This window comes from Coptis chinensis, chromosome 3 (genome assembly GCF_015680905.1).
Source record: "Coptis chinensis isolate HL-2020 chromosome 3, ASM1568090v1, whole genome shotgun sequence".
Lineage (NCBI taxonomy): Eukaryota > Viridiplantae > Streptophyta > Magnoliopsida > Ranunculales > Ranunculaceae > Coptis > Coptis chinensis.
The window spans coordinates 102,620,660-102,647,490 of NC_141458.1; the positions used below are offsets into that span (position 1 = coordinate 102,620,660).

A 26,831-nucleotide genomic window follows, 5' to 3' on the forward strand; every position below is an offset into this window, starting at 1 on the left:
ACCAGCAAATTCTATTTTGCTAACCCATGTTTGCTTTGTTTTGGCAACGTGGGTGTGTTCTTGGGAACATAGGTGGAAGGCAGTGGAACCGCGGCGTGTGATTTGGATTCTTGCCTGGAGCAGTCAGTTAGTTCTTTTATTAGGTCCAATTCTTATTGGAATGATGTAATAACGTAGTTTACGTTTTCAGCATGACATGAGAACATGGTAGTGATGACTTTTACCCAGTATATTGGTACCACTATCAAATCTTTTAGAATTCCCTTCGTCTTCAACTCACCCAAGCCTCCGTCAGTTTCAAAGAAATCTCCTACTCTCTCTATTTTTCTCTGGCTTTGTCTCTATTTTTTCTCTAATCGCTCTTTTTGAAAAGTTAGGGAAGAGAAGATGAAGGGCATATTTGACATATGTTGCGACAAGAAAAGAATTTCAGCATTCAGCGTGGGTTTTACCGCGGAACGCTGAAGACGAGTTCTACCACTGAACGCTGAAGACAATTAGAAAAACAAACAACTCTCAACATCATTGAATGCTGAAAACTTATGTTTCAGCGCCTCTGAATGCTGAAAACCCAAAAAACAAACAACCCCTAAGTGTATATTTTCTTGATTGTATTCTAAAGAGGTTACAATTGTTTATATAGAGGTTGCTACAAATAGAAACAAAACAGTTGATGGCTTGAGAAACACGGGGCGCAGGATGCATCCTGTTTGTACTGGAGAAGGGCGCAGGGTGCACCCAAGCTACTGGACTTCGGTCATGCCTGAGGCGCGGGGTGCGCTCCATCATGCTAATATCTGAGCGCGGCCTGCGCTATATATATAAAAAGCAATATACAACTTTCTACACTCCCCCTCAAGGTGGTGCATAAATGTCAATTATGCCCAACTTGTCAACTGAGCTGCCAAACACCTTGTGAGATACACCTTTAGTAAGAACATCAGCTAATTGCTCCTCTGAGATTACGAATAGAAAACGAATAACCTTCCTGTCAAGATTTTCTTTAATAAAATGACGATCAACCTCCACATGCTTTGTTCGATCATGCTAAACTGGGTTATATGCAATTTGAATGGCGGCTTGATTATCACAATGTAAATCTATAGGCTTTTGAAGCTTGAAGCCCAATTCCATCAAGACGATGCGGATCCACAACAATTCACATACTCCACTGTGCGGACCTCGAAATTCAAATTCTATACTTGATATGGCAACAACTTTCTCGCTTCTTACTACGCCATGTTACAAGATTTCCACCGACAAAAGTGAAATATCCCGATGTAGAATGTCTATCGGTTTTATCACTAGCCCAATCTGCATCTGTGTATCCGACAATATCCAATACATTAGACTTTCCAAATAGTAAACCTCTGCCAGGTGCCTTCTTCAAATACTTCAAGATACGAGAGACTGCATCCATATGTTCTTCACTAGGACAATTAATGCATAAACTGACTAACCACACTCACAGCATAAGCAATATCAGGTCTAGTATGAAAGAGATACATTAACCTTCCTACAAGATGCTGATACCTTCTTTTATCAGTTGGAACTTGATCAGGATGAATGGCAAGTCCATGATTCATCTCAATGGGTGTCTCCATTGGTTTGCAATCCAACATTCCTGTTTCAGCAAGCAAATCTAGGACATACTTCCTCTGTGAGAGTGAAATCCCCTTTTTAGACCTTGCAACTTCAATACCCAGAAAATAATTCAGTTGTCCTAGATCATTAATTTCAAATTCTTTTGACAAATACTTCTGTAATTCATTTATTTCCTTCGGATCATCCCCTGTAACGATCATGTCATCAACATACACAATTAGAGCTGTAATCTTACCATCCTTGTGTTTGATAAACAAGGTATAGTCAGAATTGCTCTGTTTGTACCCAAAAACTTTCATTGACTGTGTAAGTCTTCCAAACCAAGTTCTTGGAGACTGCTTTTAGGCCATACAAAGCCTTCTTCAGTTTACACACCTTCTCAACATCTTTGGGATGGTTCTTCACACCTGGAGGCATATCCATGTATATTTCTTCTTCCAAATTCCTATTTAGGAATACATTCTTCACATCAAGCTGGTGTAAGGGCCAATCTTTATTTACTGCAGTTTAAATTAAAATTGGACCGTATTGATTTTATACAGTGTGTGAAAGTCTCCTCATAATCAATTCCATAACGCTGTGTGTATCCCTTGGCAGCCAATCTCGCCTTATATCTATTAATAGTTCCATCTGCATTAAGCTTCACAGTAAACACTGAACGACATCCAACAGTCTTTATTCCAACAGGCATATCAACTACCTTCCATGCGTTACATTCTTTTGAAGGGCTTCCAATTCTTAATTCATTGCTTTCTTCCATTTTGGATCTTTCAAAGTATCCTGCACGTTACTAGGAATAGATACAATAGATAATTGATTTATGACAAGTACATGTGACTCAGAAAGGCTATGGTTAGACATAGAGTTAGCTATACGGTATTTGGCAGTGGCTTTGATGTCTGGTTCATATTCTTTTTTAGGAACTCCCTTACTAGTTCTTTGTGATTGTCTAGGTTCAAGACTTTCTAACCCAACAGATTCATTAACGGTTATAGGAGGTACCTGAGGCGGATCATTCTGATCGAGATCTTTAGTTATTGATGTAGAAGGGGAAATGTCTTGTACTACAGTTTCAGATACATCCAGATCATGTGCTTCTGTCTCTACTGCTACAGGATCAATTTCTGCTTTAGGAACTTCAAATCGTTCCTCCAAGTGTTCCAAGTCCCCAAAGACATCGGATTCCTTCACCGCACTCCCCCCGAAGGAAGACTGAAAACTCCCCGAGTAATACACGGGTCAATTCATGGAATGAGACATCAAGAGATATATGCATCTTGTCGAATTGGATCATAACACCTATACCCTTTCAAACTTCGGCATAACCCACAAAAATACACTTCTTCGCATACGGATCAAGTTTACTTTATTCTCGTTGTGGGATATGGACATAAGTTGTACATCCAAACACCCGAGGCTCCAAGTCGGGCATGGATGGGATGGACAAAAGTATATGGAGTTTCGATAAGGATTCGAACTCAATTACCCGTGAGGGAGTACGGTTTATAGCATAGGTCACCGATTTCACCGCTTCACCCCAATAGGATCGAGGTACATTCATGCCAAACAAGGAAGCACGAACAACTTCCAACAACCGGCATTCTTCCGCTCGCTAAACTATTTTGTTAGGGGGTACCGAATTGGAGGTTTGATGACAAATTCAATTGACCGGCAAAATTTAGACATGAGACCATTCACAAATTTGCCACCATTATCAGACTGAAAAACCCTAATAGATTGTTGATACTATGTCGCCACCATTTTGTAAAAACCAGTAAATATCTCATATACATCATTTTTGTTTTTCAGTAATGACACCCAAGTCATGCGAAAGTGCAATCATCAATAAAAGTCACATAATAGCGAACTCCAAAAAGAAGAAACTTTGGCGGGACCCCAAACATCGAATGAATTTTCATAAAAGGAACAAGACATCTATTAAAACTTGGTGAATATGAAATACTACGATGGCTCTTGGCCAGTTCACAAATATCACAATGAAACTTCGGAATCACTACCAACCGAAAATAACCGAGGTTGCAATCTCTTAAGATAACTAAACGAAAGATGACCTAACCTACGATGCCATAACCACACAACTTTTTTGCATTCTCGACCCTATTGACTGATTAGCTTGCCCTGAGAATTTTTTTGTTTCTCTCTAGTTTCATCAAATCCGGATAGTACAGTTTCCCCCTTCTAACACCATAACCAAGGACTTGTCGAGTCAGAATGTCCTGAAAAACACAGAAGGATGGATAGAACGTCACAGTACATGTAAGTGCTAGAATGATTTGACAAACAGACAATAGATTATAAGCAAGGGATGGAACAACTAAAACAGATTCAAGAGTGAGGGTTTTAGATAACACAATAGAACCTTTTCTGCTAATCGGAGTTGGAGTGCCATCTGCAGTAGAAACAATGGTTTGAGATGAAGCTCTAAGACTTTCCATAAGGCTAGGGTCATTTGTTATATGGTCAGATGCACCCGAATCAATTATCCATGTACTATTCGAAATAACCTTACCATTCATACCTGATTGAGTTACATTAGCCGAAGCATGGTCTGGATGTCCATGCACAACATTAGCAATAGCAACCTTGCTTATATTCTTTCGTGGCCTCTTTGCGAAGTCCCACCAATCAGGATAGCCAATCACTTCATAACATCTCTCCTTGCTATATGACCCAATTCTCTACAAACACTGCACTTTTTATCTGCATAAGGATTGGATTTACCTTTAGGGTACGTGAAGACCCAAAGAAACTGGGTGGAGTAATTGTCTTGCTATGAACAACCAAGACAGATGATTCAGTTGATACAGAGCGCCCCATAGCCTGTTTCTCCGATTGCACCTTGCGAATGTAAGCAAAGCTTTGCTCCAAGGAAAATTTAGGGTCCTTGCGAAGAATCTCTCCACGCACCTGATCATATTCTGAATCGAGTCCATGCAAAAATATATGAACCCACAATTTGGACATTGTTGACGTGTCTTGGACTACAGCTGCAACATTGTTATTCTGGGAGGTCACCCTTTGATCAATCTCCTGGAACATGGCCACCAATTCGTTGTAATAGGAAGGAATATGTCTCCCATTCTCCTTTGCTACAAAGCACTTCGTATTCAATTCAAAAATTTGAGTTTCATCAGAGTCATCATAGAAGGTCTTCTCCACAGCCTCCCAAATATCTTTTACAGTAGGAAGACGAATATATCGATCCATAAGAGAAATCTCCATAGAATCAATAAGCCAACTTTGCACCTTTTCATTGTCTGTTGCCCAACCTTCATATTCGGTCGAATTCATATCCGGTTCAACCTTTTGCCCGCTTAAAACCAATCTTTCCCCTTGTTCCAATACGCATCCGCATGAGAGGAGTCCATATGGTATAGTTGGACTCATCTAATGAAATAGATTTTGGGAACGCGGAGTTGTCTTGTGGAGTGTAGTGGTGATGAATGACGTTGGAAGAATTGTTGTGATTTCTTTTTGCAAATAATAGTTTTTTTTTAAAAAAAAAATGAAGTAGAGAAAAAACAAAGGATTTTTTTTATCTAAGCGTTGGTTCCTCCAAACGCCCAAGGGAATTATCAGTCACACACGCCTCATTTTTCCACAAACAAATGGTAGTTACACCTCACACAAAATTCTCAAAATTCCAGATTTTACTAGTTTGTCCCTCATATGTCATAACTAATAACTAGAATGGAAATAAAAAGGAAAAGGAAACAAAACAAAAATAGAAATCAAAATATGAAAAACGCAAGAGAACAAGAAGATGATATTATTGTTATTAACACGTTTTTGCGGGAAGAAGATGAAGAAGAAATACACATGTTTGTTGGTTTAGGGTGATATTGGATACACCTATAAAGACACTCCCGTACCCCAACTTTAAAATAAATAAATAAAATGATTTTAGACATATTTAGCTTCCTAAATTATCCTTGATCTCCTTCTATTTGAAAATTTTAAGCTAGGAATTTGCTTCAGCACTCAAAGATTCAAAGTCACGGTTTGATTCGGTTGGTGTCAAGCTAATAGCTATTGGTGTTGGCACGCCTAACAAAGGAAGGATACTAGCTATAACAACCCGTCTTTTTCTTTTATTTTTTTCCTAGTATAATAATAATAATAATAGGTAAAACAAAATATATGATAACTATTAGTTAAGGATAAAAGCCCCGTAGGTAAATAGATAACTTTCATCCTTGTTTTTCGGTGGGGGTTTTAAAAAATAAAAGGAGATTCTCACGTAGAGTTTTGGAAAAAAAAAAAAAANGAGAGTTATACACAGGAAAAAAAATAAGAGACGGAAGGGAGAGTAACATCAGTGAGTGGTTGTTGTTTGAGAGTAAAAAGAAAAGGTTTCGAACGAGGAAGATCGTCTTTTTCACGCGACAGTCGACTTCGGTCTTTCGGGGTTTTTTCCGCTTTCGGAAATCTAGTCGCTTTTTACAAACAAAGGAGTAGTCCAAAGATGTTCTTTTAAATTTTTGTTTTCTGCTAATCATGTCCGTTATAGTGATTTCCTTATTTGATATATTGTAACTTTGTTAATGGTGCCGGCTGTTAGATAAAATTTTGAAGTATCAAGTAGCTTATATAAAATTAATTTAAAATCATAATTTCATGATTGTTATATCTTGGATGATGATGAGTATGTGTATTAGTAAATACCCAATTCATTGTTTAATTTGACTCGCATAGAATTTCTATTACTAGGGTTTGGTTTTATTGCTCTCCGATGGTCCAGTAGGATTTTGTTGGTGGTTGGAAAGTGTTTTGTGGTAATGAGATGACCTATATGGGTTTTGTGGGGGTTCTTAGGGGATGATTGGTAGTGGTGGAATTGTTGTAGGAGTCTTTGTAAGCTTTGAACAACCATTAATGGCGTCCCCACAAGAACCAAACCGTCCTGATTTTTGTGTTGTTTGAATGATTTGTTTTTTTTTTTACTTTTGCTGTGATGTTATATTGTTGGGTTAATGTTGATTGTTGGTGGCTGATTGGGTGCTGGAGAGGGGGCGATTGAAGCTTGAAGAAGCATTAATGGCGAGTCGAGTGCGAGTTGTGAAGTGTGAGGGTATTGAGATTTTATGGTATAGAAAGATGGGGTTTTGAGAGAGGAGTAAAACCGTGGGGTTTATAGTAGAGTAGGGTTGGCGGGTTGTGGTGGTTGATCGGTGGTGGAGGTGCGCAGTAGAGGAAGAAGAAGGGACAGAGGCGATCCTGTTCATTCCTCTTTGTTGGGCTTGGGCTTGGGCCGAAATATGGCATGTGGTCTTAAGTTTTTAGTTGGGCTTGGTAAAGGTTAAAGACTATGGGCCTTTGTCTTTGGGTTTTTGGGGTTAGATAAGTTTAGACCGGTTGACTAATGTTGACCCTTGGCCGGTTGACTATTGTTGACTAGTTAACCAGGGTTGACTTTTGACTGTTTGCTAGGATTAGGTCCAGTAGGATAAGTCTAGGGCTAATAGCGTGCTTGGCTTTAGGCTAAGACCTTTCTATATATACGTGTGTACGTGTATTAACTACTATGTGATATTTCAGTCTTTTATGAGGTACAACGCTATGACACTTAGACATTAATATAATTAATAATGCGTAAACAATAATACATGAAATAAGATATTCCTTCGTTCTCTGAAATAATATATGCAATAAAATTCATTAATGCGTAAACAAATTTACCGCACCCTTTTAGAACTCTCCACGCCTCAAGTTTTGGGAAATGAGTTTTTATGACTGATGATGTCATATGCTAGGTGGGCATTTATTGAATGTGCCATAAACGGCCCGGTAAATGTTATAAATGGGTATTCATTGATCGTCTATGAATGACCCGGTATTCATTGAATGTGCCATGAATGACCGTGATTGTTTGACCTGCCTAGAGGGAACTAAGGTATTCGTGATTGCGGGTTAGTTGTATTTCTTGAGTGTACGAGAATGTAGGGATGGGTATTCCTTGAATGTGGCAGGAATGACCCAGGGCATTCATTGAATGTGCCATGAATGGTCTGTTAGTGATATGATAGGTATTCCTTGAATGTGGCAAGAATGACCTAAGGTATTCATTGAATATGCCATGAATGACCTGAGTTTTATGCCCAAAGAGGCTGTGAAATATGTGTATGAAAGCCCAAAGATGGCTATGATATTGTGGTATTCAGTGGGAGAGAGGCACACATGAATGTATGATTTGGCAAATGTGTGGAGTGCAAATCGTGGAGTAGGTACTAAAGGGTGGGTGTATAAGAAAAGAAATCGATTAATTAATAAGAGAAATTGATTTGATTATGCGAGTGTGTTAGGGCTTACATTTGAATACCTATAGGATATCTACATATGTTATATAAAATTTCTAACTTTCGTTTGCAGGAGGGTAGGACTTACTAATATTTTGTGCAGGGACAGAATGGGATATCGGTAAGTTTTAATTCAATTACTTAGTTATATATTAAAACAAGTTATTATAATGAGTTAATAGAATGGAAGTCTTACTTGGGAAGAAACTATGTCGGTTGAAATGACGGAACTACTTGTCTTCCAAGCTGAGAATGATTAAGATATGGGTACATATAAAGTGTTTGTTGGATGATTAAAGTCTGGAAATGATTTATGTTGTTAGTCTACTCATACCAGCAAATTCTATTTTGCTAACCCATGTTTGCTTTGTTTTGGCAACGTGGGTGTGTTCTTGGGAACATAGGTGGAAGGCAGTGGAACCGCGGCGTGTGATTTGGATTCTTGCCTGGAGCAGTCAGTTAGTTCTTTTATTAGGTCCAATTCTTATTGGAATGATGTAATAACGTAGTTTACGTTTTCAGCATGACATGAGAACATGGTAGTGATGACTTTTATTCTTAGAGTTTATTTGATGTTTTGTTTGGACGGAAGATAGCTTAATAAAGTGATGGTGGAAAATTTTGGTGTTTATTTAATTTAAGTTGATTATTTTATGATGTGGTTTTAGGTTTTGGCATGTGTTGTATCCACCCCGTCATAGCCTGGATTTTTAGACAATTAAACCTAGCGATGTTTGAGATATTTATATTTCAAATATTCACTTTGTAATTCTTTAGAAATTTGGGTTGTGATATTTTGGTATCAAAACCTAGGTTAGCTTAGATTTAGAAAGTCTAAGTGATCCTCGGATGTGAAATATGGGTTATAGCGTTGAGAGTTTTGGAAATATGTGAATATTAGCGGGAGTTTTGTTTGAAACTGTAGATCATGGTTGAGACACGTAATGACAATACTACTGGACCTGCAGTGAACACTTCAAAGCATGCATGTCGAGGACAAAGTTGAATCATTGTTGTTGCGAGGCTATGCAAAATAGCCCGACTGTTCGTGGAGATCCTTTTGCTAAAAGCCTTGATAAGGAGTTTGGTACTCTTGGTGTTCAAATGGTTTCTTCGGTGTTGGGAATGCGATTGCAGCAGAGTCTTGGATTCAAAGTTGTGAAAATGTATTTGAGCGTATGTAACTTACTGAGGTTCAGAAACAGGAGTTGGCGCTGCTAGGTTTTGGTGGCGAGCTCTCACCCCTAGTCTGGACACTAGAACTTTGACTTGGGAGGACTTCAAGGTTAGATTTGAGATTAAGTTCATTCCTGAGGCAATAAAAGAGCAGTTGGCTCAACAGTTCTCTGAGTTGACTCAAAACGGGAAGTCTGCGACGGGGTATGTGACCAAGTTTAATGAGTTATCGAGGTTTGCTCCCTATCTTGTGGATACTGACAAGAAGAAAAACCAAAAGTTCATACGTGGGTTAGAGAGCTACTTGTCCAGCAAGTTGATTCCTTTTGACGGGGACACCTTTGATCGTGTGTTGGACTTGGCATTGAGATATGAGGAGCAGAATGCAGCCCTAAGAGAGTTGAGGGGGAAGAGGAAGTTTGCTGAGATACCAGTTGTTGGCCCTAGGCCTTTTGAGAGCAGGCAGCCGAATAGGTTTAGGCCTTATGATATTGCTCATAGGGGTCCGTTTCAGAGACCACCATCCCAGGGGTTTCAGGGAGGAGTTCATCAGCAGGGTGTATTAGGGAGGATTTGCATAACAGGGTGGTTATAGGCCACCGGGGCAGCCTAGAGGCTATAGACCTCAGGGGAATCAGTGGCCAAGACAGGGTAACCAGTTTCAGGGTCGAGCTCCCGCTCTTCCGTATCGACCAGCAACATTACTTTTACCTGCACCAGCACCAGCACTTAAAACCTTAGTTCCTATTGAAAGGGCTTGCTGGGAGTGTAAGCAGGTGGGTCATTTATCTCGTTATTGCCCTACCAAGCAGGGTAATCAGTAGAACATAGCACCAAACCTGACCACTGTGCTAGAGCCTATGCAATATGCCGAAATGGGAATCTTGAAGGTACCTTTAGTTCATCTCAGTTTATATTCAGAGTTTTGTTTGATTCGGGTGCTTCACATTCCTTTATATCTCGTCAGTATGTTGAGAAAGAACGTTTTAAAACTACACCCTTATCTAAACCTTTGTGTGTTGAGACACCGCTAGGAGGTTCTGCTACCTTATATGACGAGTACAAAGGTTTTAAGTTGTATTTCTTAGACCGTGTCTTTGTGGTAGGCTTGATAGTTTTGGGGTTTGAGGGTTTCCATTTCATACTTGGTATAGACTGGTTGACGCGTTATCATGTTACCTTGGATTGTGCGAGGAGGGAAGTTATAGTGAATACACCTGGCATGCCGAGGTTGATTCACACCTGTGTTAGTAAGGAGGACTCGGTGATGTCTAGTTTCTTGTGCTCTATAGAGATACCTACGAGGGATATCAGCGATGTGGAAGTAGTGAGAGACTTCGAAGATGTTTTTCAGGAGATTCCAAGGTTGCCACCCAAGAGGGAGGTGGAGTTTCGTATAGACTTGTTACCAGGGACTGCACCAGTTTCAAAGTCGGCTTACCGGTTGGCGCCTAAGCTATTGGACGAAATGAAAGTGCAAGTCGAGGAATTACTCAACAAGGGGTAAGAGTTTAAGTTTTAGTGATTTTGTTTTTGGCTTAACCATATCTTTTGAGTATATGGGTTTGAATCTTTTAAGGTGTGTATGACCAGGTTCATACGACCGAGCAACTCACCATGGGGTGCGTCTGCTATTTTTGTTTCAAAGAAAGATGGTACTTTGAGGATGTGTATTGACTTCAGGGATTTGACCAGGTGACTATAAAATATAAGTATCCGCTTCCTAGGATTGATGATTTGTTGGATCAGTTGAAAGGGGCTAAGGTATTTTCAAAGTTTGATTTAAAGACTAGTTATTATCAGATGGGAGTTGAAGAGAAAAGTATTCCTTTGACAATATTTAGAACTCGGTATGGTTTGTATGAGTTTTCTGTGATGCCTTTTGGGTTGACGAACACACCTGCATTCTTTATGGACCTGATGAATCGTATTTTCAGGCCCTATTTGGTTAAATTTGTGATTGTTTTCATTGATGATATTTTAGTGTATTCACAAAACACATAAGAACATAAGATGCATTTGAAGATAGTGATGCAGACATTTAGAGAACAAAAGTTGTATGCTAAGTTTAGCAAGTGCCATTTTTGGGAAGAAGAAATTCGTTTCTTGGGACATGTGGTATCTAGTGAGGGGATTGCTGTGGACCCTGAGAAGGTTGCTGCAGTGAAAGAATGGAAACAACCAACCAACCGCTGAGGATTAGGAGTTTCACGGGTTAATTTGGATATTATTAGAGATTTATTGAGAAGTTCTCACTTATTGCAGCTCCGCTCACGAAGTTAACTAGGAAAGATGTGAAGTTTGTGTGGACTAATGATTGTGAGAAGGCTTTTGATAAGAGCCCAAAACTGTAGTTTTAACCCCTTAACAATATTACTTTTAGACCAATTATGCGGGTAATAAATAAGAGTTAATATTGATTACGTGCTTTTATGTATTTCAGGCATTGAAGTCTATTATGTGCAGAAATGTGCCACTTTGGCAATATAAAGGAGCAAGGGTTGGTTGCTAAGAAGTTCTGTGATTAAAGGCCAAGATTCAAGGAGAAAAAGCCTTTGTAAAGCCCGGTCGAGGTTGAAAAGTCGAGTCAACGCCTTGCGTAAAAACAACACACAAAAGTCGCTAAACTTTCAAGATCAGATTTTGACTTTAGGCCTCAAAATTAAAGTGCATCCTTATGTCAAAATGACCGAATCGGAAAGAGATTTCCAATGGTCCAAACCTTGACCCAATCAGAAGAGCAGAAGTGGATGAAAAGTTTGTTGAAGTCAAAGCCAGCTGAAAAGGGCCCTGTGGACTGAAGAAATTGGGCTTTGGGCTCGATTTTTCGGCCCAAAATATGGATCCTCAGCCCATGCACGAAAATGTGGATCTGGTCTCCTCCATTTTCACACATAAGACTTAGCTCTTAAGTATCAATTAGCTTAGGATAGAAAGTAGCCATTAGAGAATAATCTAGATCTAGTTTTGAATTTTTGAATTAGTTAAGTAATTAGTTTTCATTCCATTAATTAGTTTCATTCCTTGTTTTAGATTAGTTATTGGAATCATTGTTTATCATTCATTAGATAAATAAAATAGTTAGTTCTTGATAATTTTGATTTTTGTTATTTAAATTTGCTTAGATCTAATTTCAATTCTTGTTTGTTAATGATTTTTTAGTTGTTAATTTAGATTTCAACTATTGTTTAGTTGAATTTAATAAAGTTAGAATCTTTATATTATGTCTTATTCAATTTCGATTGGAAATGAGAGCATAATGATTATAGGCTAAACCTCCATTAGAGGGGGTTAAAGAAGCCTTGATGAAGCTTGATCTTTGTTAACTTAGAAATCGTTGTGATAATCTATTCAATTCTAGAAAGTAATTAGTTCACCATGAGAATGGGTTTGGTTTCTTCACATGCTAGTTATTAATTGGTAGAGATGCCATGTATAATTTGGGATTATAATTACCATTTTGATATGCGAAGCATTAAAATTTGGATCACGACGAATCTTTGTTAGTTGATTAAGTCGAGTTAAGGTGGATTCAATCCCCCCTAATTCTATATCTAGATTCAAACCTTAGTATTCCGTAGTTTGAATTAGCGTATCTTGTTCTTAGAATTCACATCGTAGTATAATCCCACCATTACTCTCATTAGACTTTGGATAGATTCACAATATTAGAAAACATTGAATGCTAAAGAACTAGGAGTGGAACGAATCTTCTATTCCAACTCTATTTCAATAGTATCGAGAGTAGAAATCTTTGATAAGAACTGTCTTCGTATAAAGTAAATAGTTTTACTTTCGTTTAGAAGTTTAATCTTTTATTCGTGAGTAGAATTACTAATTTTTTACGTTTATCAAATGGCGCCGCTGCCATCTTAGTTCCCTTTAGTATTGTTTTCTTTAGAATTGTTAGTTTTCCAAATTCCCATAACCCACCCACCTTTGTTTGATTCTCACTGTGGTTGTCCATTTTAGCACTGAAAATTTTCCTCGCAGAATTACACGAAGTGCAACCCGCGCCCTGGGCAAGCTAAATTGGAGCGCCACCCGCGCCCAAATGCCTGGAACTCCACTTTTTGGCTGAGCGTGACCCGCGCCTTGCCAAGGCAAAACACGAGCGCTAAAACGCCTGGACCTTGAGTTTTTCCCCGAAACGCCTCCCACCCCAAAGCTAAGTTCGCGACCCACCACGCCCGCGCTGGAACTCCAACTTGACTTGAGCACGACCTGCACCCTCTACTGAAACTGCCCGATTTCCACAGGTTTGTTTCAAACTTCTATTTCTTTCAAGGTTTTCAGTGTTCTAACTTGCTATACACACTGAGCACGCGTAAACAAGACACTATTCATAAACAAAGCAAAGAGGCATTCAGGTACTCTTTTCTTCCACACCTCGCATCTCTTGTTAGAGGTTCATACTAGCATATCAGGATTGTTTGGAGTGTTGTTGTGTTTCATTAAGATTGGTCTTAGCCTTGCATGAGATTAAGGTCAGGCCGAAGAAAAATGCCTAACGTAATCAACCGACAACGTCAACAAACACGCCTTTCTAGTATACCACTAAATACACTTTTAGCTAGCATACAACACACACCACCTAAAATAATGGCCGAAGAAAGAGAGTCTCCTCTCTCGGACTTTTACAAAGCCTTGAACGATAGCCCTAAATCTTGTATCGTTCTATCAGACCCAGTGGGGGATTTTCGAATCCCCCCAAATATATTTAATTTGTTACCCGTTTTTCATGGGTTAGACCATAAAAAACCTTATCAGCACATGCGTAGGATTGACCAAGTCTTTACTACATTCCACCATCCTACGGTTGGTGCGGAACAAATTAAACTGAGGGTGTTTCCTTTCACCTTAGCCGATATGGCGGCCGCGTCTTGGTTAACTGCCCAAGCGCCTAATTCTGTGGACTCGTGGGCTAAACTTGTTCAACTATTTATAGAACACTTTTACCTACCACTGAAGACAGATGAAATGCTTTCCAAGATTCATTTCTTTTGACAGAATCCTCATGAATCATTTTCAGAGGCTTGGAATCGTTTCACCGATCTTCTTATAGAGTGTCCACACCATAACCTAGCGAAAGACACGTTAGTTCGTGCCTTTTTCAAAGGACTTCTACACCACCATAAAGAAGTCCTTGACATAATGAATGGGGGTAGTTTCCTAAGGGAGCCTCAGAGGCTTATAAATTTTTGGAAGATCAAACTAAACGTAATAATGATCAGTGATGATATCTCCCGTAACGCTAGTTCTTCTACAACAGTAAAGGCCGCCGGTATGTTTGAGATGAAACCCGGCGCGGCCCTAAACTTAAAATTTTAATCGAATCTCTAACTAAAAAGGTAGAGGCTATTTATGTTCAACAACAGCCTATTCCCGTCATGAATGTCAACACCAATCCATGTAATTTCTGTTTAAGTCCAGAGCATCCCGACTCCTATTGTCCTCTCGCTTATGAACAACAAACATTACAACAAGATAACGTTTGCTCAATTAATAGTTATCCTATTCCTAACGCCCCTTGGAGACAACATCCCAATTTCAGTTGGAAAAATAATCAACAAGTAACACCTCCAGGGTTTAATAATCAAAATGTTAGGCCAACAAACAATTATAACCAAGGCCCACCATGACAAGGTCAGGGTAATTATAATTATAACAACCAAGCTCAACCACGATAAGGACAAGGTCAGGGTAATTATAATAATTATAACAATAATAATTATAATGCTAATAGAGGTATCGTTCCGGTTAATAATAATAACTATCAAAATCCACCCATTAATAATCAACGTGACATAGTTCCTGTCACACAACCAGTAGCAAATACTACTCCACAACCGGATCATTTCGATACCTTTATACAATCTCAACAACAAATTTTACAAGCCATCCAACTTTCCTTACAACAATTAGCACAAGAGAAAGTACAACCCAAAGGTGTGTTTCCAGGTCAAGCAATAACTAATCCTAAAACAACAAATACAGCCTTTGAGGTGAACGATAATACTAGTACGGAAAATGCAAACGTAGGTGAGCTAAATACTAGTACGGAGAGTGGTTGATAACAAAGTAACTATGCCTATAGTTACCCCACCAGTTGTCCCTACACCGAAGATTAAACTAGATACCGTAATAGAAACTGAAGAGCCTACCCATGTAGAGGTACCAGTTAAACCACAATCTAAGAAATAGAAAGCAAAGGTTAGACATCAAGTTGATCCATACGCTAAATATAGAGAGAAACCACCATTTCCCCAGAAATTAGCTATGTTAACCAGAGATACAAACTTTGACGAGATTAGGGAAGTTTTCAAAAATCTAACGATTAACCTACCCTTTCTCGAAGCATTAAAAAATTACCTCACCATGCTAATCTTCTCAAAGAGTTATGCACTAAAAGGTGTAAGACTAATATTCCTAAAGACACCTTTTTAACTGAACAATTTCCAACTTTAACAGAACACAATGGAATTGTTAAGTACAAGGACCCTGGTCGTCCTATTGTACAATGCACCTTAGGAGATTTCCACACGACGACCGCTTTACTATACCTGGGGGCGAGTGTTAACTTACTCCCGTATTATCTATACAAACAAATAGGTCTACAAGAGATGCAACCTGCTAAAATGACGTTGCAATTAGTGGATCGATCTATTAAGTACCCTAAGGGTATGGCTGAAAATGTGCTTGTCAAGGTCCAGGATTTCTACTATCCTGCTGATTTTGTTATCCTCGATACAGAAGTCGCTAACGACTCTGTTCCGATCATCTTAGAAGGCCCCTTATTGGCGACCGCCAACGCTTTTATAAACCGCCACGATGGTTTGATGTTCTTGTCTTTTTTGCCATCTTTTTCGGTTGAGGTAAATGTTTTAAAATGATGAAACAGTTACCGATTTCGTCTATAGATGGAGAGGTTAGCATGATCGAGAGCTTAGCTCAAGATTACTTTACTAACACGTTTCCAGAAAACCATATGCATAAATTCCTTTCTTTTGGAAGTTTAGATTTTGTCGATGACTCCTACGTAAAGGAAGTCAACACCATCTTCGAGTCTACACAAATCGTAGACCCTTTGGTTGCTCCATATACAGAGTTTGAAGACCTGCTACCTAAGCAAGTATTCATTACTCAAGATGAGCCCCCCCCCCCCCAGAAGCATTTATCGACATTCCAACCACCTCGGTACTAAAACCTCTTCCTCCCGAGTTAAAATATATTCAATTTGACCCGGATGGTAGTCATCCGGTAATTATATCTTCTCTGTTATCTAAGGAGGAAGAGACACGTTTGATCAGGGTGATTAGGGAATATCGTTTCTGCGATTGGTTGGTCCCTAGCGACATTAAAGGGAATTGACCCTAATGTATGCACTCATCGTATCCATTTAGAGGATAACGCGAGACTTCTAACCTGAACCTCGGTCGTTTGAACCCCGCCATGAAAGAAGTGGTCGGGAAGAGGTCTTCTGATTTACTCGATCGCGGGTATCATATACCCAATCTCGATAAATGAATGGGTCCCATTCATGTAGTTCCTAAGAAATCGGGGATTACCATAGTGCGTAATGCCAAAGGTGAATATGTTTCCACGCATGGTCCTATGAAATGGAGGATCTGTATTGATTACAGACGTTTAAATGTCATGACACGAAAGGATCATTTTCCTTTACCCTTTATAGATCAGATGCTTGAACGCCTAGCTGGTCATGCTTTTTATTGTTTTTTGGATGGTTACTCTGGCTATTTCTAAATTATTATTGATATTGATGACCAAGAAAAGACTGCCTTCACATGTCCTTTTGGGACATACGCCTATAAACGAATGCCTTTTGGCCTTTGTAATGCTCCTAGTACCTTCTAGCGGTGTATGCTTCATATATTTAGTGACATGGTAGAGCGTTTCATGGATGATTTTTCTATCTATGGAGACTCTTTCACGGATTGCCTGTCTAACCTATCTAAGATTTTGACACGGTGTGAAAAGAAAAGTCTGGTTTTAAATTGGGAAAAATGTCATTTCATAGTGAAAAAAGGCTTAGTACTAGGTCACATAGTATCTAGTGATGGCATCAAAGTAGATAAGGCCAAACTAGATAAGATAGCGACTCTACCTATACCACGGACTGTCCGTGATATTAGAGCCTTTCTAGGCCATGCAGGTTTTTATAGGCGCTTTATCAAAGATTTTTCGAAAATAGCTAGGTCATTAACTAATATGCTTTTAAAGGATGCCATCTTTGATTTTAATTTTAATTGTAAACAAGCTTTTGAAACTTTAAAAACCACCTTAACTTCTGCACCCATTATACAGCCTCCCGATTGGTCTAAACCTTTCGAACTCATGTGTGATGCTAGTGATTATGCAGATGGTGCTGTCTTGGGACAAAACTAGATAATAAATCCACTGTTATTTATTATGCTAGTAAAACTCTAAATGATGCTCAAAGGAATTATACAACTACTGAAAAAGAATTCTTAGTCATTTTATGCTTTAGATAAGTTTCGTCCTTATTTGGTTGGTTCTAAGACTCTAGTTTACACGGACCATGCAACCCTTAGGTACCTTCTGCAAAGAAGGATGCTAAGCAGAGATTAATCCGATGGATTCTTCTCCTGCAAGAGTTCACATTAGAAATAAAGGACAAAAGAGGGGAGAAAACGTAGTTGCCGACCACTTATCTAGACTTACAAACGACGATGATAGTGATTCTGAGTCCATACCGGACTCTTTTCCTGATGAGCATCTGTATGCTATTTTTTCTGCACCATGGTATGCTAACATTGTGAATTATTTAGCGTCTGATGTTATTCCTTATAATTGGTCAAGAAATGAACGTAAGAAGTTCTTGGCCAGAGTTAAGTTATACTACTGGGATGAGCCCTACCTTTTCAAGTATTGTGCGGATCAGATTATTCGTCGTTGTATTCCCCAATGGGAATATAATGAGATTCTCTCATTCTACCATGACAAAGAATGTGGTGGCCATTTTAGTGGTATGAAAACAGCTGCTAAAATTCTTCAATGTGGGTTTTATTGGCCTACTCTCTTTAAAGATGCCCAAGTGCATTGCAAGACATGCATTCGTTACCAATAACTTGGGCGAATCACGAAGCATAATATGATGTCATTAAATCCAATCATGGTGGTAGAAATTTTTGACGTATGGGGCATTGATTTCATGGGTCCTTTTCCTATTTTCCATGGGTTCATTTATATTCTAGTTGTCGTGGACTACGTGTTTAAATGGATAGAGGTCATGACTTGTCGTAACAATGACCATAAGACAGTTGTGTTTTTTGTTAAAGAGTATATTTTCTGTCGATTTGGCATTCCCAAGGCCATCATTAGTGATGGTGGAACACATTTTTGCAACAGAGTTGTTGCATCTCTCGTGAAAAAGTATGGAGTTACACATAAGGTAGAAACTCCATATCATCCACAAACTAGCGGACAAGTAGAAGTTTCTAATAGGGAAATCAAAAAGATATTAGAAACAACTGTAAATCCTTATAGGAAAGATTGGTCAAAGTGTCTATCTGATGTCTTATGGGCATATAGGACTGCTTTCAAAACTCCTATAGGTATGTATCCCTTTAGACTTGTATTTGGGAAACCTTGTCATTTGCCCGTTGAATTGGAGCACTGTGCTATGTGGGCTATAAAAAACCTTAACTTCAATTTTGATGAGGTGGGTGTCAAGCGCAAATTGCAATTGAATGAGCTTGAAGAAATCCGTAGCGATTCTTATGATCTCGTGAAGGATTATAAAGCTAACATGAAACGTGTTCATGATAAGCAAATCTTGTGCAAAGAGTTTGTGGTAGGTCAAAAGGTCTTACTTTACAACTCCCGTTTACATATTTTTCCAGGGAAATTAAAAACTCGTTGGTCTGGTCATTTTCTGGTTACTGAAGTCACCCCTCACGGGGCAATCACCTTGGTAAATCCCAAGGACAACAGTACCTTTCAAGTCAATGGCCAACGGTTGAAACATTTCCACGAGCTTTTGTTCGTTGATGTAGAGGAAGTCCTTTTACAGGACCCTATCTATGAGGACTGACCTTTTCGTGGTGTACTTCCTTTTATTTCCATATATTGGTAAGTGCACCATTCAGGTAACCGGGCCCTCCCTATGGAGTGTGTGGCTGTAAGTACCGGATCCTAACTCCACGTTTAACATAATTCACGTTTTTAACTCGTGCATGTTGTCTTGGTTTTTAAGTCATGTTCCTCTATGGTGTGAATTATGCATTTATTGCTTTCTTGTTTTTCTTATATTAAATCTTATTCATAAAATATATATATATATATATATATATATATATATATATATATATATATATATATATATATATATATATATATATATATATATATATATATATATAAATTGTTAAAATCATAAAAATAGTAATTTAGGAAGTCTCGGGAATCTGACTTTAAAAGACCCGATTTCAAAACAAATTTTCTAAACTTCGTTGCCAAAAATTTGTTTGGGGGTGGGGTGTTCGTTTTCCGTACTGGATTGTTCAACTTACTATTTGTGTTACTTAGACCATTTAATCGTATTCTGACTCGAGTTGACATGATCTATTAATTTAGAGTTCATTCGTTCACATAACGTAAACTTACATTATGCATGCACTTCAAGACATTTTCCACCTTCTTATATGTCATCCACGGTCGGAATAGAGTCTTTTATGGATCATTAGATTGGAAATTCTTTCCTGATCATTTCCATATCTTATTTGCAAAAATCGGACCGGTAACGCAGCGGCAATTTTAGTTTGAAGTTGCACTAAAAATTGAATTTTTTTGCTATTCGAATTGGGCTTGGGCCCAAGCCCACAGTACAACCCAAGAATGCATTGCGTTCTTCTTTTTCACCTTCACCACCGCCATTAACATGTTTTCAGCCCTAAAAAAAAAAAAAACCTAACTTAACCCATGCCCAAGTTCATTCCCAAAACATATTTTCTTCTCCAAATCATTCCCCCACCAATTTCCACCACCAAAAACATTAGAAAAATTTGAAAAAAAATAAAATTGAACTGCCACGCCACCACCATCATTTTTTTTTGTAAGGTTGTTTCACCTTGTTTCCTACACCTTCTACAAACCCTCAAATCCTTTCAACACTTAAAATGGCTCAAAGACAAAGAATTTTGCCGGAGCACGCGTTTACTGCCGACCACTTCGCGCCGTTTTACGGTGACGAGATGGTTAGGAGAGATTGGAGTAGTTTGTGGTACTCGAGAGACAATTTTTACCACGAAGATTTGGTCCGACATTTTTATAGGACGAGGGAGTTGGATGAGAATAGAATTTTTGTTAAGGTGGTCGGGAGGAGGAGAGAAGTATCTACTGGGTTGTTGGCTGAGATTTTAGTTGGTTTGACGTGATGGTTCGAAGACCGTATCTTTGGACTTATGCCTCGGAATTGGGCGTACCTTATGTCAAAACGACCGGCTTGGAAATAGCTTTCCAATGGTCTAAATCTTGACCCAATCAGAAGAGCAAAAGTGGACGAAAAGTCTGTTGAAGTCAAAGCCAACTGAAAAGGGCCCTGTGGACTGAAGAAATTGGGCTTTTGGCTCGATTTTGCGGCCCAAAATATGGATCCTCAGCCCATGCACGAAAATGTGGATCTGGTCTCCTCCATTTCCACACACAAGACTTAGCTCTTAAGTATCAATTAGCTTAGGATAAAAAGTAGCCATTAGAGAATAATCTAGATCTAGTTTTGAGTTTTTGAATTAGTTAAGTAATTAGTTTTCATTCCATTAATTAGTTGCATTCCTTGTTTTAGATTAGTATTGGAATCATTGTTTATTATTCATTAGATAAATAAAATAGTTAGTTCTTGATAATTTTGATTTTTGTTATTTAAATTTGCTTAGATCTAATTTCAATTCTTGTTTGTTAATGATTTCTTAGTTGTTAATTTAGATTTCAATTATTGTTTAGTTGAATTTAATAAAGTTAGAATATTTATATTATGTCTTATTAATTTCGATTGGAAATGAGAGCATAATGATTCTAGGCTAAACCTCCATTAGAGGGGGTTGAAGAAGCCTTGATGAAGCTTGATCTTTGTTAACTTAGAAATCGTTGTGATAATCTATTCAATTCTATAAAGTAATTAGTTCACCATGAGAATGGATTTGGTTGATTCACATGCTAGTTATTAATTGGTAGAGATGCCATGTATAATTTGGGATTATAATTACCATTTTGATATGCAAAGCATTGAAATTTGGATCACGACGAATCTTTGTTAGTTGATTAAGTCGAGTTAAGGTGGATTCAATCCCCCCTAATTCTATATCTAGATTCAAACCTTAGTATTATGTAGTTTGAATTAGCGTATCTTGTTCTTAGAATTCACATCGTAGTATAATCCCACAATTACTCTCATTAGACTTTGGATAGATTCGCAATATAAGAAAATATTGAATGCTAAAGAACTAGGAGTGGAAGGAATCTTCTATTTCAACTCTATTTCAATAGTATCGAGAGTATAAATATTTGATAAGAACAGTCTTCGTATAAAGTAAATAGTTTTACTTTCGTTTAGAAGTTTAATCTTTTATTCGTGAGTAGAATTACTAATTTTTTACGTTTATCAGCTTTCTTAGAATTGAAACAGAGGTTGACTACAGCTCCAATTCTAGTAATCCCGACTAGAGGCGGAAAACTAGTGGTTTTTATAGATGCTAGTGGAACTGGTTTGGGTTGTGTGTTAATGCAAGACCAGAAGGTAGTGTCGTATGCTTCACGACAGTTGAAGATACATGAGAGATGTTATCCTACTCATGACTTGGAGTTAGCGGCAGTGGTTTTTGCTTTGAAGGTGTGGAGGCATTATTTATATGGTGAGAAGTTCGAGCTTTACACAGATCACAAGAGTTTGAAGTATCTTTATTCACAGAAAGAGTTGAACATGAGACAGTAGAGATGGATGGAATTCATAAGTAGTTATGACTTCGAGATTTAGTATCACCCAGGCAAGGGCAATGTAGTTGCAGATGCACTTAGTCGATTGCCTGGTGTTTTGACCACTCTTATGGTGCAAGAGTGGAAGAGTTTAGAGACTATAGCAGCTTATGATGTCCGGACTACACCAGGTACAAATGAAGGGTATATATGCAGTTTGGAGGTTAGGCCGGTGATTTTCAGTAGAGTGATTGCCATGCAGCACAGAGACCGATTCTTTTGAGTCGGTTAGATGATCTGGTCATTGATATTTTAGATGATTGTCCGTCTGATTGGGCAATTGATTCTGAAGGAGGATTGAGATTTCATGGGAGATTGTGTGTACCAAATGATGCAGAGTTAAAGAAGGAGATATTATATGAAGCTCATCGTACAATTCATCCTGGAGGAACGAAGATGTACCATAACTTGAAGAGGACCTTTTGGTGGGAAGGGATGAAAAAAGATGTCGGTGAATATATTTCTCAGTGTTTAACTTGTCAGCAAGTTAAGGCAGAACATCAAAGGCCTTCTGGATTATTGCAACCATTAGATATACCGATGTGGAAATGGGAGCATATTTCTATGGATTTTATTGATGGCTTGCCTAAGTCTCGGAGAGGTAATGAATCTATTTGGGTTATTGTTGATCGTTTAACGAAGTTTGCTCATTTCATTCCTATTGACGTGCGTAGAAATACAAATAAGTTAGTTTCCTTGTACATTCTGGAAGTGGTCAGGTTACATGGGATTCCAGTGAATATTGTTTCAGATCGAGATCCTTTCTTCACTTCCGAGTTTTTGAAGAGTTTTCAGCGTGCTATGGGTACTAGTTTGGCGATGAGTACTGCTTATCATCCTCAGACAGATGGACAGACGAAGAGGGTGAATCAGATATTAGAAGATATGTTACGGTCTTGTGTAATGGATTTTGGTGGAGGATGGGAGGAGCATTTGCCTTTGGTGGAGTTTGCATATAATAACAGTTTCTAGTCGAGCATCAGTATGGCACCCTTTGAGGCTTTGTATGGGCGTCCATGTCGATCATCTGCTTGTTGGGCAGACGTGGGAGATCGAGTATTACTTGGGCCTGAGATAGTGAGAGAGACATCTGAATAGACTAAAGTCATTAGAGAAAGGATTAAGACAGCACAAAGTAGGCATAAAAGTTATGCAGATTTGAAGAGAAAATGGGTTGAGTTTTCTGTAAGCGATTTTGTGTTTTTGAAGGTTTCCCTTATGAGAGGAGTCATGAGGTTTGGCATGAAAGGAAAGTTGAGTCCACGGTATATTGGACCATATGAGATAGTAGAATAGGTTGGTAGTTTGGCTTACCGTCTTGCTTTGCCGCCTAACTTGGTAATGATTCATGATGTCTTCCACGTGTCTATGCTACGGAAATGTGTGAAAGATCCTACCGAGGTTGTTCAGCCAGCAGAGCTAGAGTTGAACGATGATGTAACTTTTACAGTGAGGCATATCACGATAGTAGATAGGGATGTGAAACACCTTAGGAGGAGGATTGTAAACTTAGTAAAAGTGCAGTGGAGTGAAAGAGAAAATGATGTGACTTGGGAACTTGAAGATAAAGTAAGACAGATGTATCATGAGCTTTTCTTTAACACTCTACCTTGAATCTCGGGACGAGATCCTTTTAAGGTGTGTATATTATAACAACCCGTCTTTTTCTTTTATTTTTTCCTGGTATAATAATAATAATAATAATAATAGGTAAAACAAAATATATGATAACTATTAGTTAAGGATAAAAGCCCCGTAGGTAAATAGATAATTTTCATCCTTGTTTTTCGGTGGGGGTTTTTAAAAAATAAAAAGGAGATTCTCACGTAGAGTTTTTGGAAAAAAAAACACAGAGAGTTATAAGATATTTAATTAATAAGAGAAATTGATTTGATTATGCGAGTGTGTTTGGGCTTACATTTGAATACCTATAGGATATTTACATATGTTATATAAAATTTCTAACTTTCGTTTGCTGGAGGGTAGGACTTATTAATATTTTGTACAGGGACACGGTCCTACCCTTATACGGAAGGGGATATCGGTAAGTTTTAATTCAATTACTTAGTTATATATTAAAACGAGTTATTATAATGAGTTAATAGAATGGAAGTCTTACTTGGGAAGAAACTATGCCGGTTGAAATGACGGAACTACCTGTCTTTCAAGCTGAGAATGATTAAGATATGGGTACATATAAAGTGTTTGTTGGATGATTAAAGTCTGGAAATGATTTATGTTGTTAGTCTACTCATACCAGCAAATTCCATTTTGCTAACCCATGTTTGCTTTGTTTTGGCAACGTGGGTGTGTTTTTGGGAACATAGGTGGAAGGCAATAGAACCGCGGCGTGTGATTTGGATTCTTGTCTGGAGCAGTCAGTTAGTTCTTTTATTAGGTCCGATTCTTATTGGAAAGATGTAATAACATAATTTACATTTTCAGCATGACATGAGAACATGATAGTGAGGACTTTTATTCTTAGAGTTTGTTTGATGTTTTGTTTGGACGGAAAATAGCTTAATAAAGTGATGGTGGAAAATTCTGGGGTTTATTTAATTTAAGTTGATTCTTTTATGATGTGGGTTTTAGGTTTTGGCATGTGTTGTATCCACCCCGTCATAGCCTGAGTTTTTAGACAATTGAACCTAGCAATGTTTGAGATATTTATATTTCAAATATTCATTTTGTAATTGTCTATAAATTCGGATTGTGACACTAGCTGAGAGGGTATTCTGTCCTCCATTACTTGTAGTATGCTCATTCCCTAGAAATATTTCCGTAATGGGTAGCCTATTGCCTCAATCATCAAGGTTTGGTGTTAGCCATTACCCCGAATAACATTGACCTACTACTAATAAAATGACATCCCAAGTGAGGCAATAAGCCTTTTTACCCTCAGGTGTAGGAAGTTGTTATTCATATTTTGTTTAGGGAGTTAGTAAGTCACAAACTGCATGTCTCTATAATCCTGTACTGTACTGCAATTTGCAGCAGTTTACAAGATATTTTCTCTTGTTCACTTGAGATAATTGTTCTCTTTGATCTTATTTGGGCAGCTACCATTTCTATTGGATTGCCTTTATTGTGACCCTGAGTCCCTGACCGTAAGGTAACAGTACTTAAGCTCTGGCCATTGTGATTAGTTCGTCTGGTCGATAAAATATTCTTACATCATGACTCGATTTCAAGCATATGATGTTTTGGGCTTATACTATGGTTTCGGCCGCACATTCTTCAACCCCACCAATGTATAAGTTTTTTAACTTCTATTTTCTGGTTAGGGAACCGCCATTTCTAGAGCTTGCCATCTTTGGTTTCAACGTTATTATGCATTGCATCAGTACTTCGGGCAGATTCTTTGTGAATACCAATACGCCTGGTTCAAACGAAACTTACTAATATCAAACCGTTTCGACCAGTTTCACTTTCCGGTATTTTAAAAATACGCCTGGTTCAAATCAAACCGTTTAGACCAGTTTCAGTATTTTAAATAAATAGAAATTCTTGCATGTTTGAGAATGGATGGGAAGAAGTGATGTGATGAATTTGAAGAGAGAGAGACTCTGTTTTTTGTTTTTTTTTTCCATGTTGGAAATGTCTCAAATTAATTTGGGAGATATTATTGGATTGAAGTGGTTATTGGAGTTTAACAAAAACTTAAGTTAGTTATGGGATTCGGGAGTGTTTTTATGGGTGTGTCCAAGATCACCCTTGATTTATTCTACTTTACATTTTCTTTATTTCTTGTTTTTTATTTCTTTTCTGAGAGACAAACTAGTAAAATTGGGAATTTTGTGGATTTTGTGTAAGTTGTAACTTCATTTATTTTTGTGGAAATGATGAAACGTGTATGGCTCAAAATTTCCTTGGAGCGTTGGGAGCAAAAAATCACTCCAAATAGTGTACATAAAAGGGGCAAAACTCGCGTGCCAAGATACATGGAAGAACTTTTTTTCTTTTCTTTTTCAATGAATTTAGTTTATTTTGATAAAGGGGCTTGTAGTGTATTTCATAAAATGGGCTTCAAGGAGTAATAATGTAATATGTGGAAAGCAGGGAGGTGATTCTAAATTGTGACAAAATGGAGAGAACAAATACACTACTGGAAAGTTAGGGGGTCGTTCCGCGGGCCATCTCTAATTTGAAAAGTTTAGAGCTGGATGGCAAGATTCCTCGAGTTCAGATTTCATACGCAAAGCACCAATGTTGCTTGTTGGTTTTGTACAGGTCGAGCTAACAGTCTTGTACGCTACACAAACCCCTGGTTGTCTTGGCTTAAGACTCGTCTCTGACCACAAAGGACTTCTTGTTACTATGAAATAGAACTGCCACCATTGCACTTTTTACTCTTATCAGTGTAAATGGCTTCAATAGCGACAATTTCATGAAGACTTCGCATTTCTACTAAATATTTTCTTATTCTATGACTCAGTAAAATGCTCCCTTCATTAGTTTAGAGACGACCTATAACAACTCCAATTTTTAAACAACATAGATTACATTATTTGAATTGAAAATAATTATTATATTATGAAGTCTAGCTTGTTCTAGAATTTGTTTGATTATTGTTGATTTTTCAAAATTGTTTTTATTTGAATTGTTTGTTAGAACTTGTGTGGGTATTTTAGAATTATTTTTGGGCCTGAAAACATTGTTAAAATGTACCCAGTGATATAGGTATAGACCTTGGGTGTTTTTAGACCCATTTGAGGCACATAG

The 26,831-nt window shown here is 38.0% G+C and overlaps 2 protein-coding genes across 2 annotated transcripts; one reads left to right on the top strand and one right to left on the bottom strand.

Annotated features, from left to right (window-relative positions):
* Window positions 1-855: 855 nt before the first annotated feature.
* On the bottom strand, window positions 856-5,013 carry LOC147512313 (uncharacterized). The gene is made up of 8 exons (XM_086598704.1): window positions 4,348-5,013; window positions 3,909-4,304; window positions 3,744-3,842; window positions 2,481-2,817; window positions 2,146-2,385; window positions 1,534-1,693; window positions 1,203-1,430; window positions 856-988 (listed from the first exon to the last, which is right to left on the bottom strand). The coding sequence occupies exons 1-8, from the start codon at window positions 5,011-5,013 to the stop codon at window positions 856-858; spliced, it is 2,259 nt and encodes a 752-aa protein (XP_086454830.1).
* Window positions 5,014-8,948: 3,935 nt separating this feature from the next.
* Window positions 8,949-23,405, top strand: LOC147512314 (uncharacterized). Its single transcript, XM_086598705.1, has 8 exons — window positions 8,949-9,009; window positions 9,122-9,302; window positions 9,411-9,655; window positions 10,205-10,601; window positions 10,692-10,753; window positions 22,121-22,240; window positions 22,366-22,973; window positions 23,319-23,405. The coding sequence occupies exons 1-8, from the start codon at window positions 8,949-8,951 to the stop codon at window positions 23,403-23,405; spliced, it is 1,761 nt and encodes a 586-aa protein (XP_086454831.1).
* The last annotated feature ends 3,426 nt before the right edge of the window (window positions 23,406-26,831 follow it).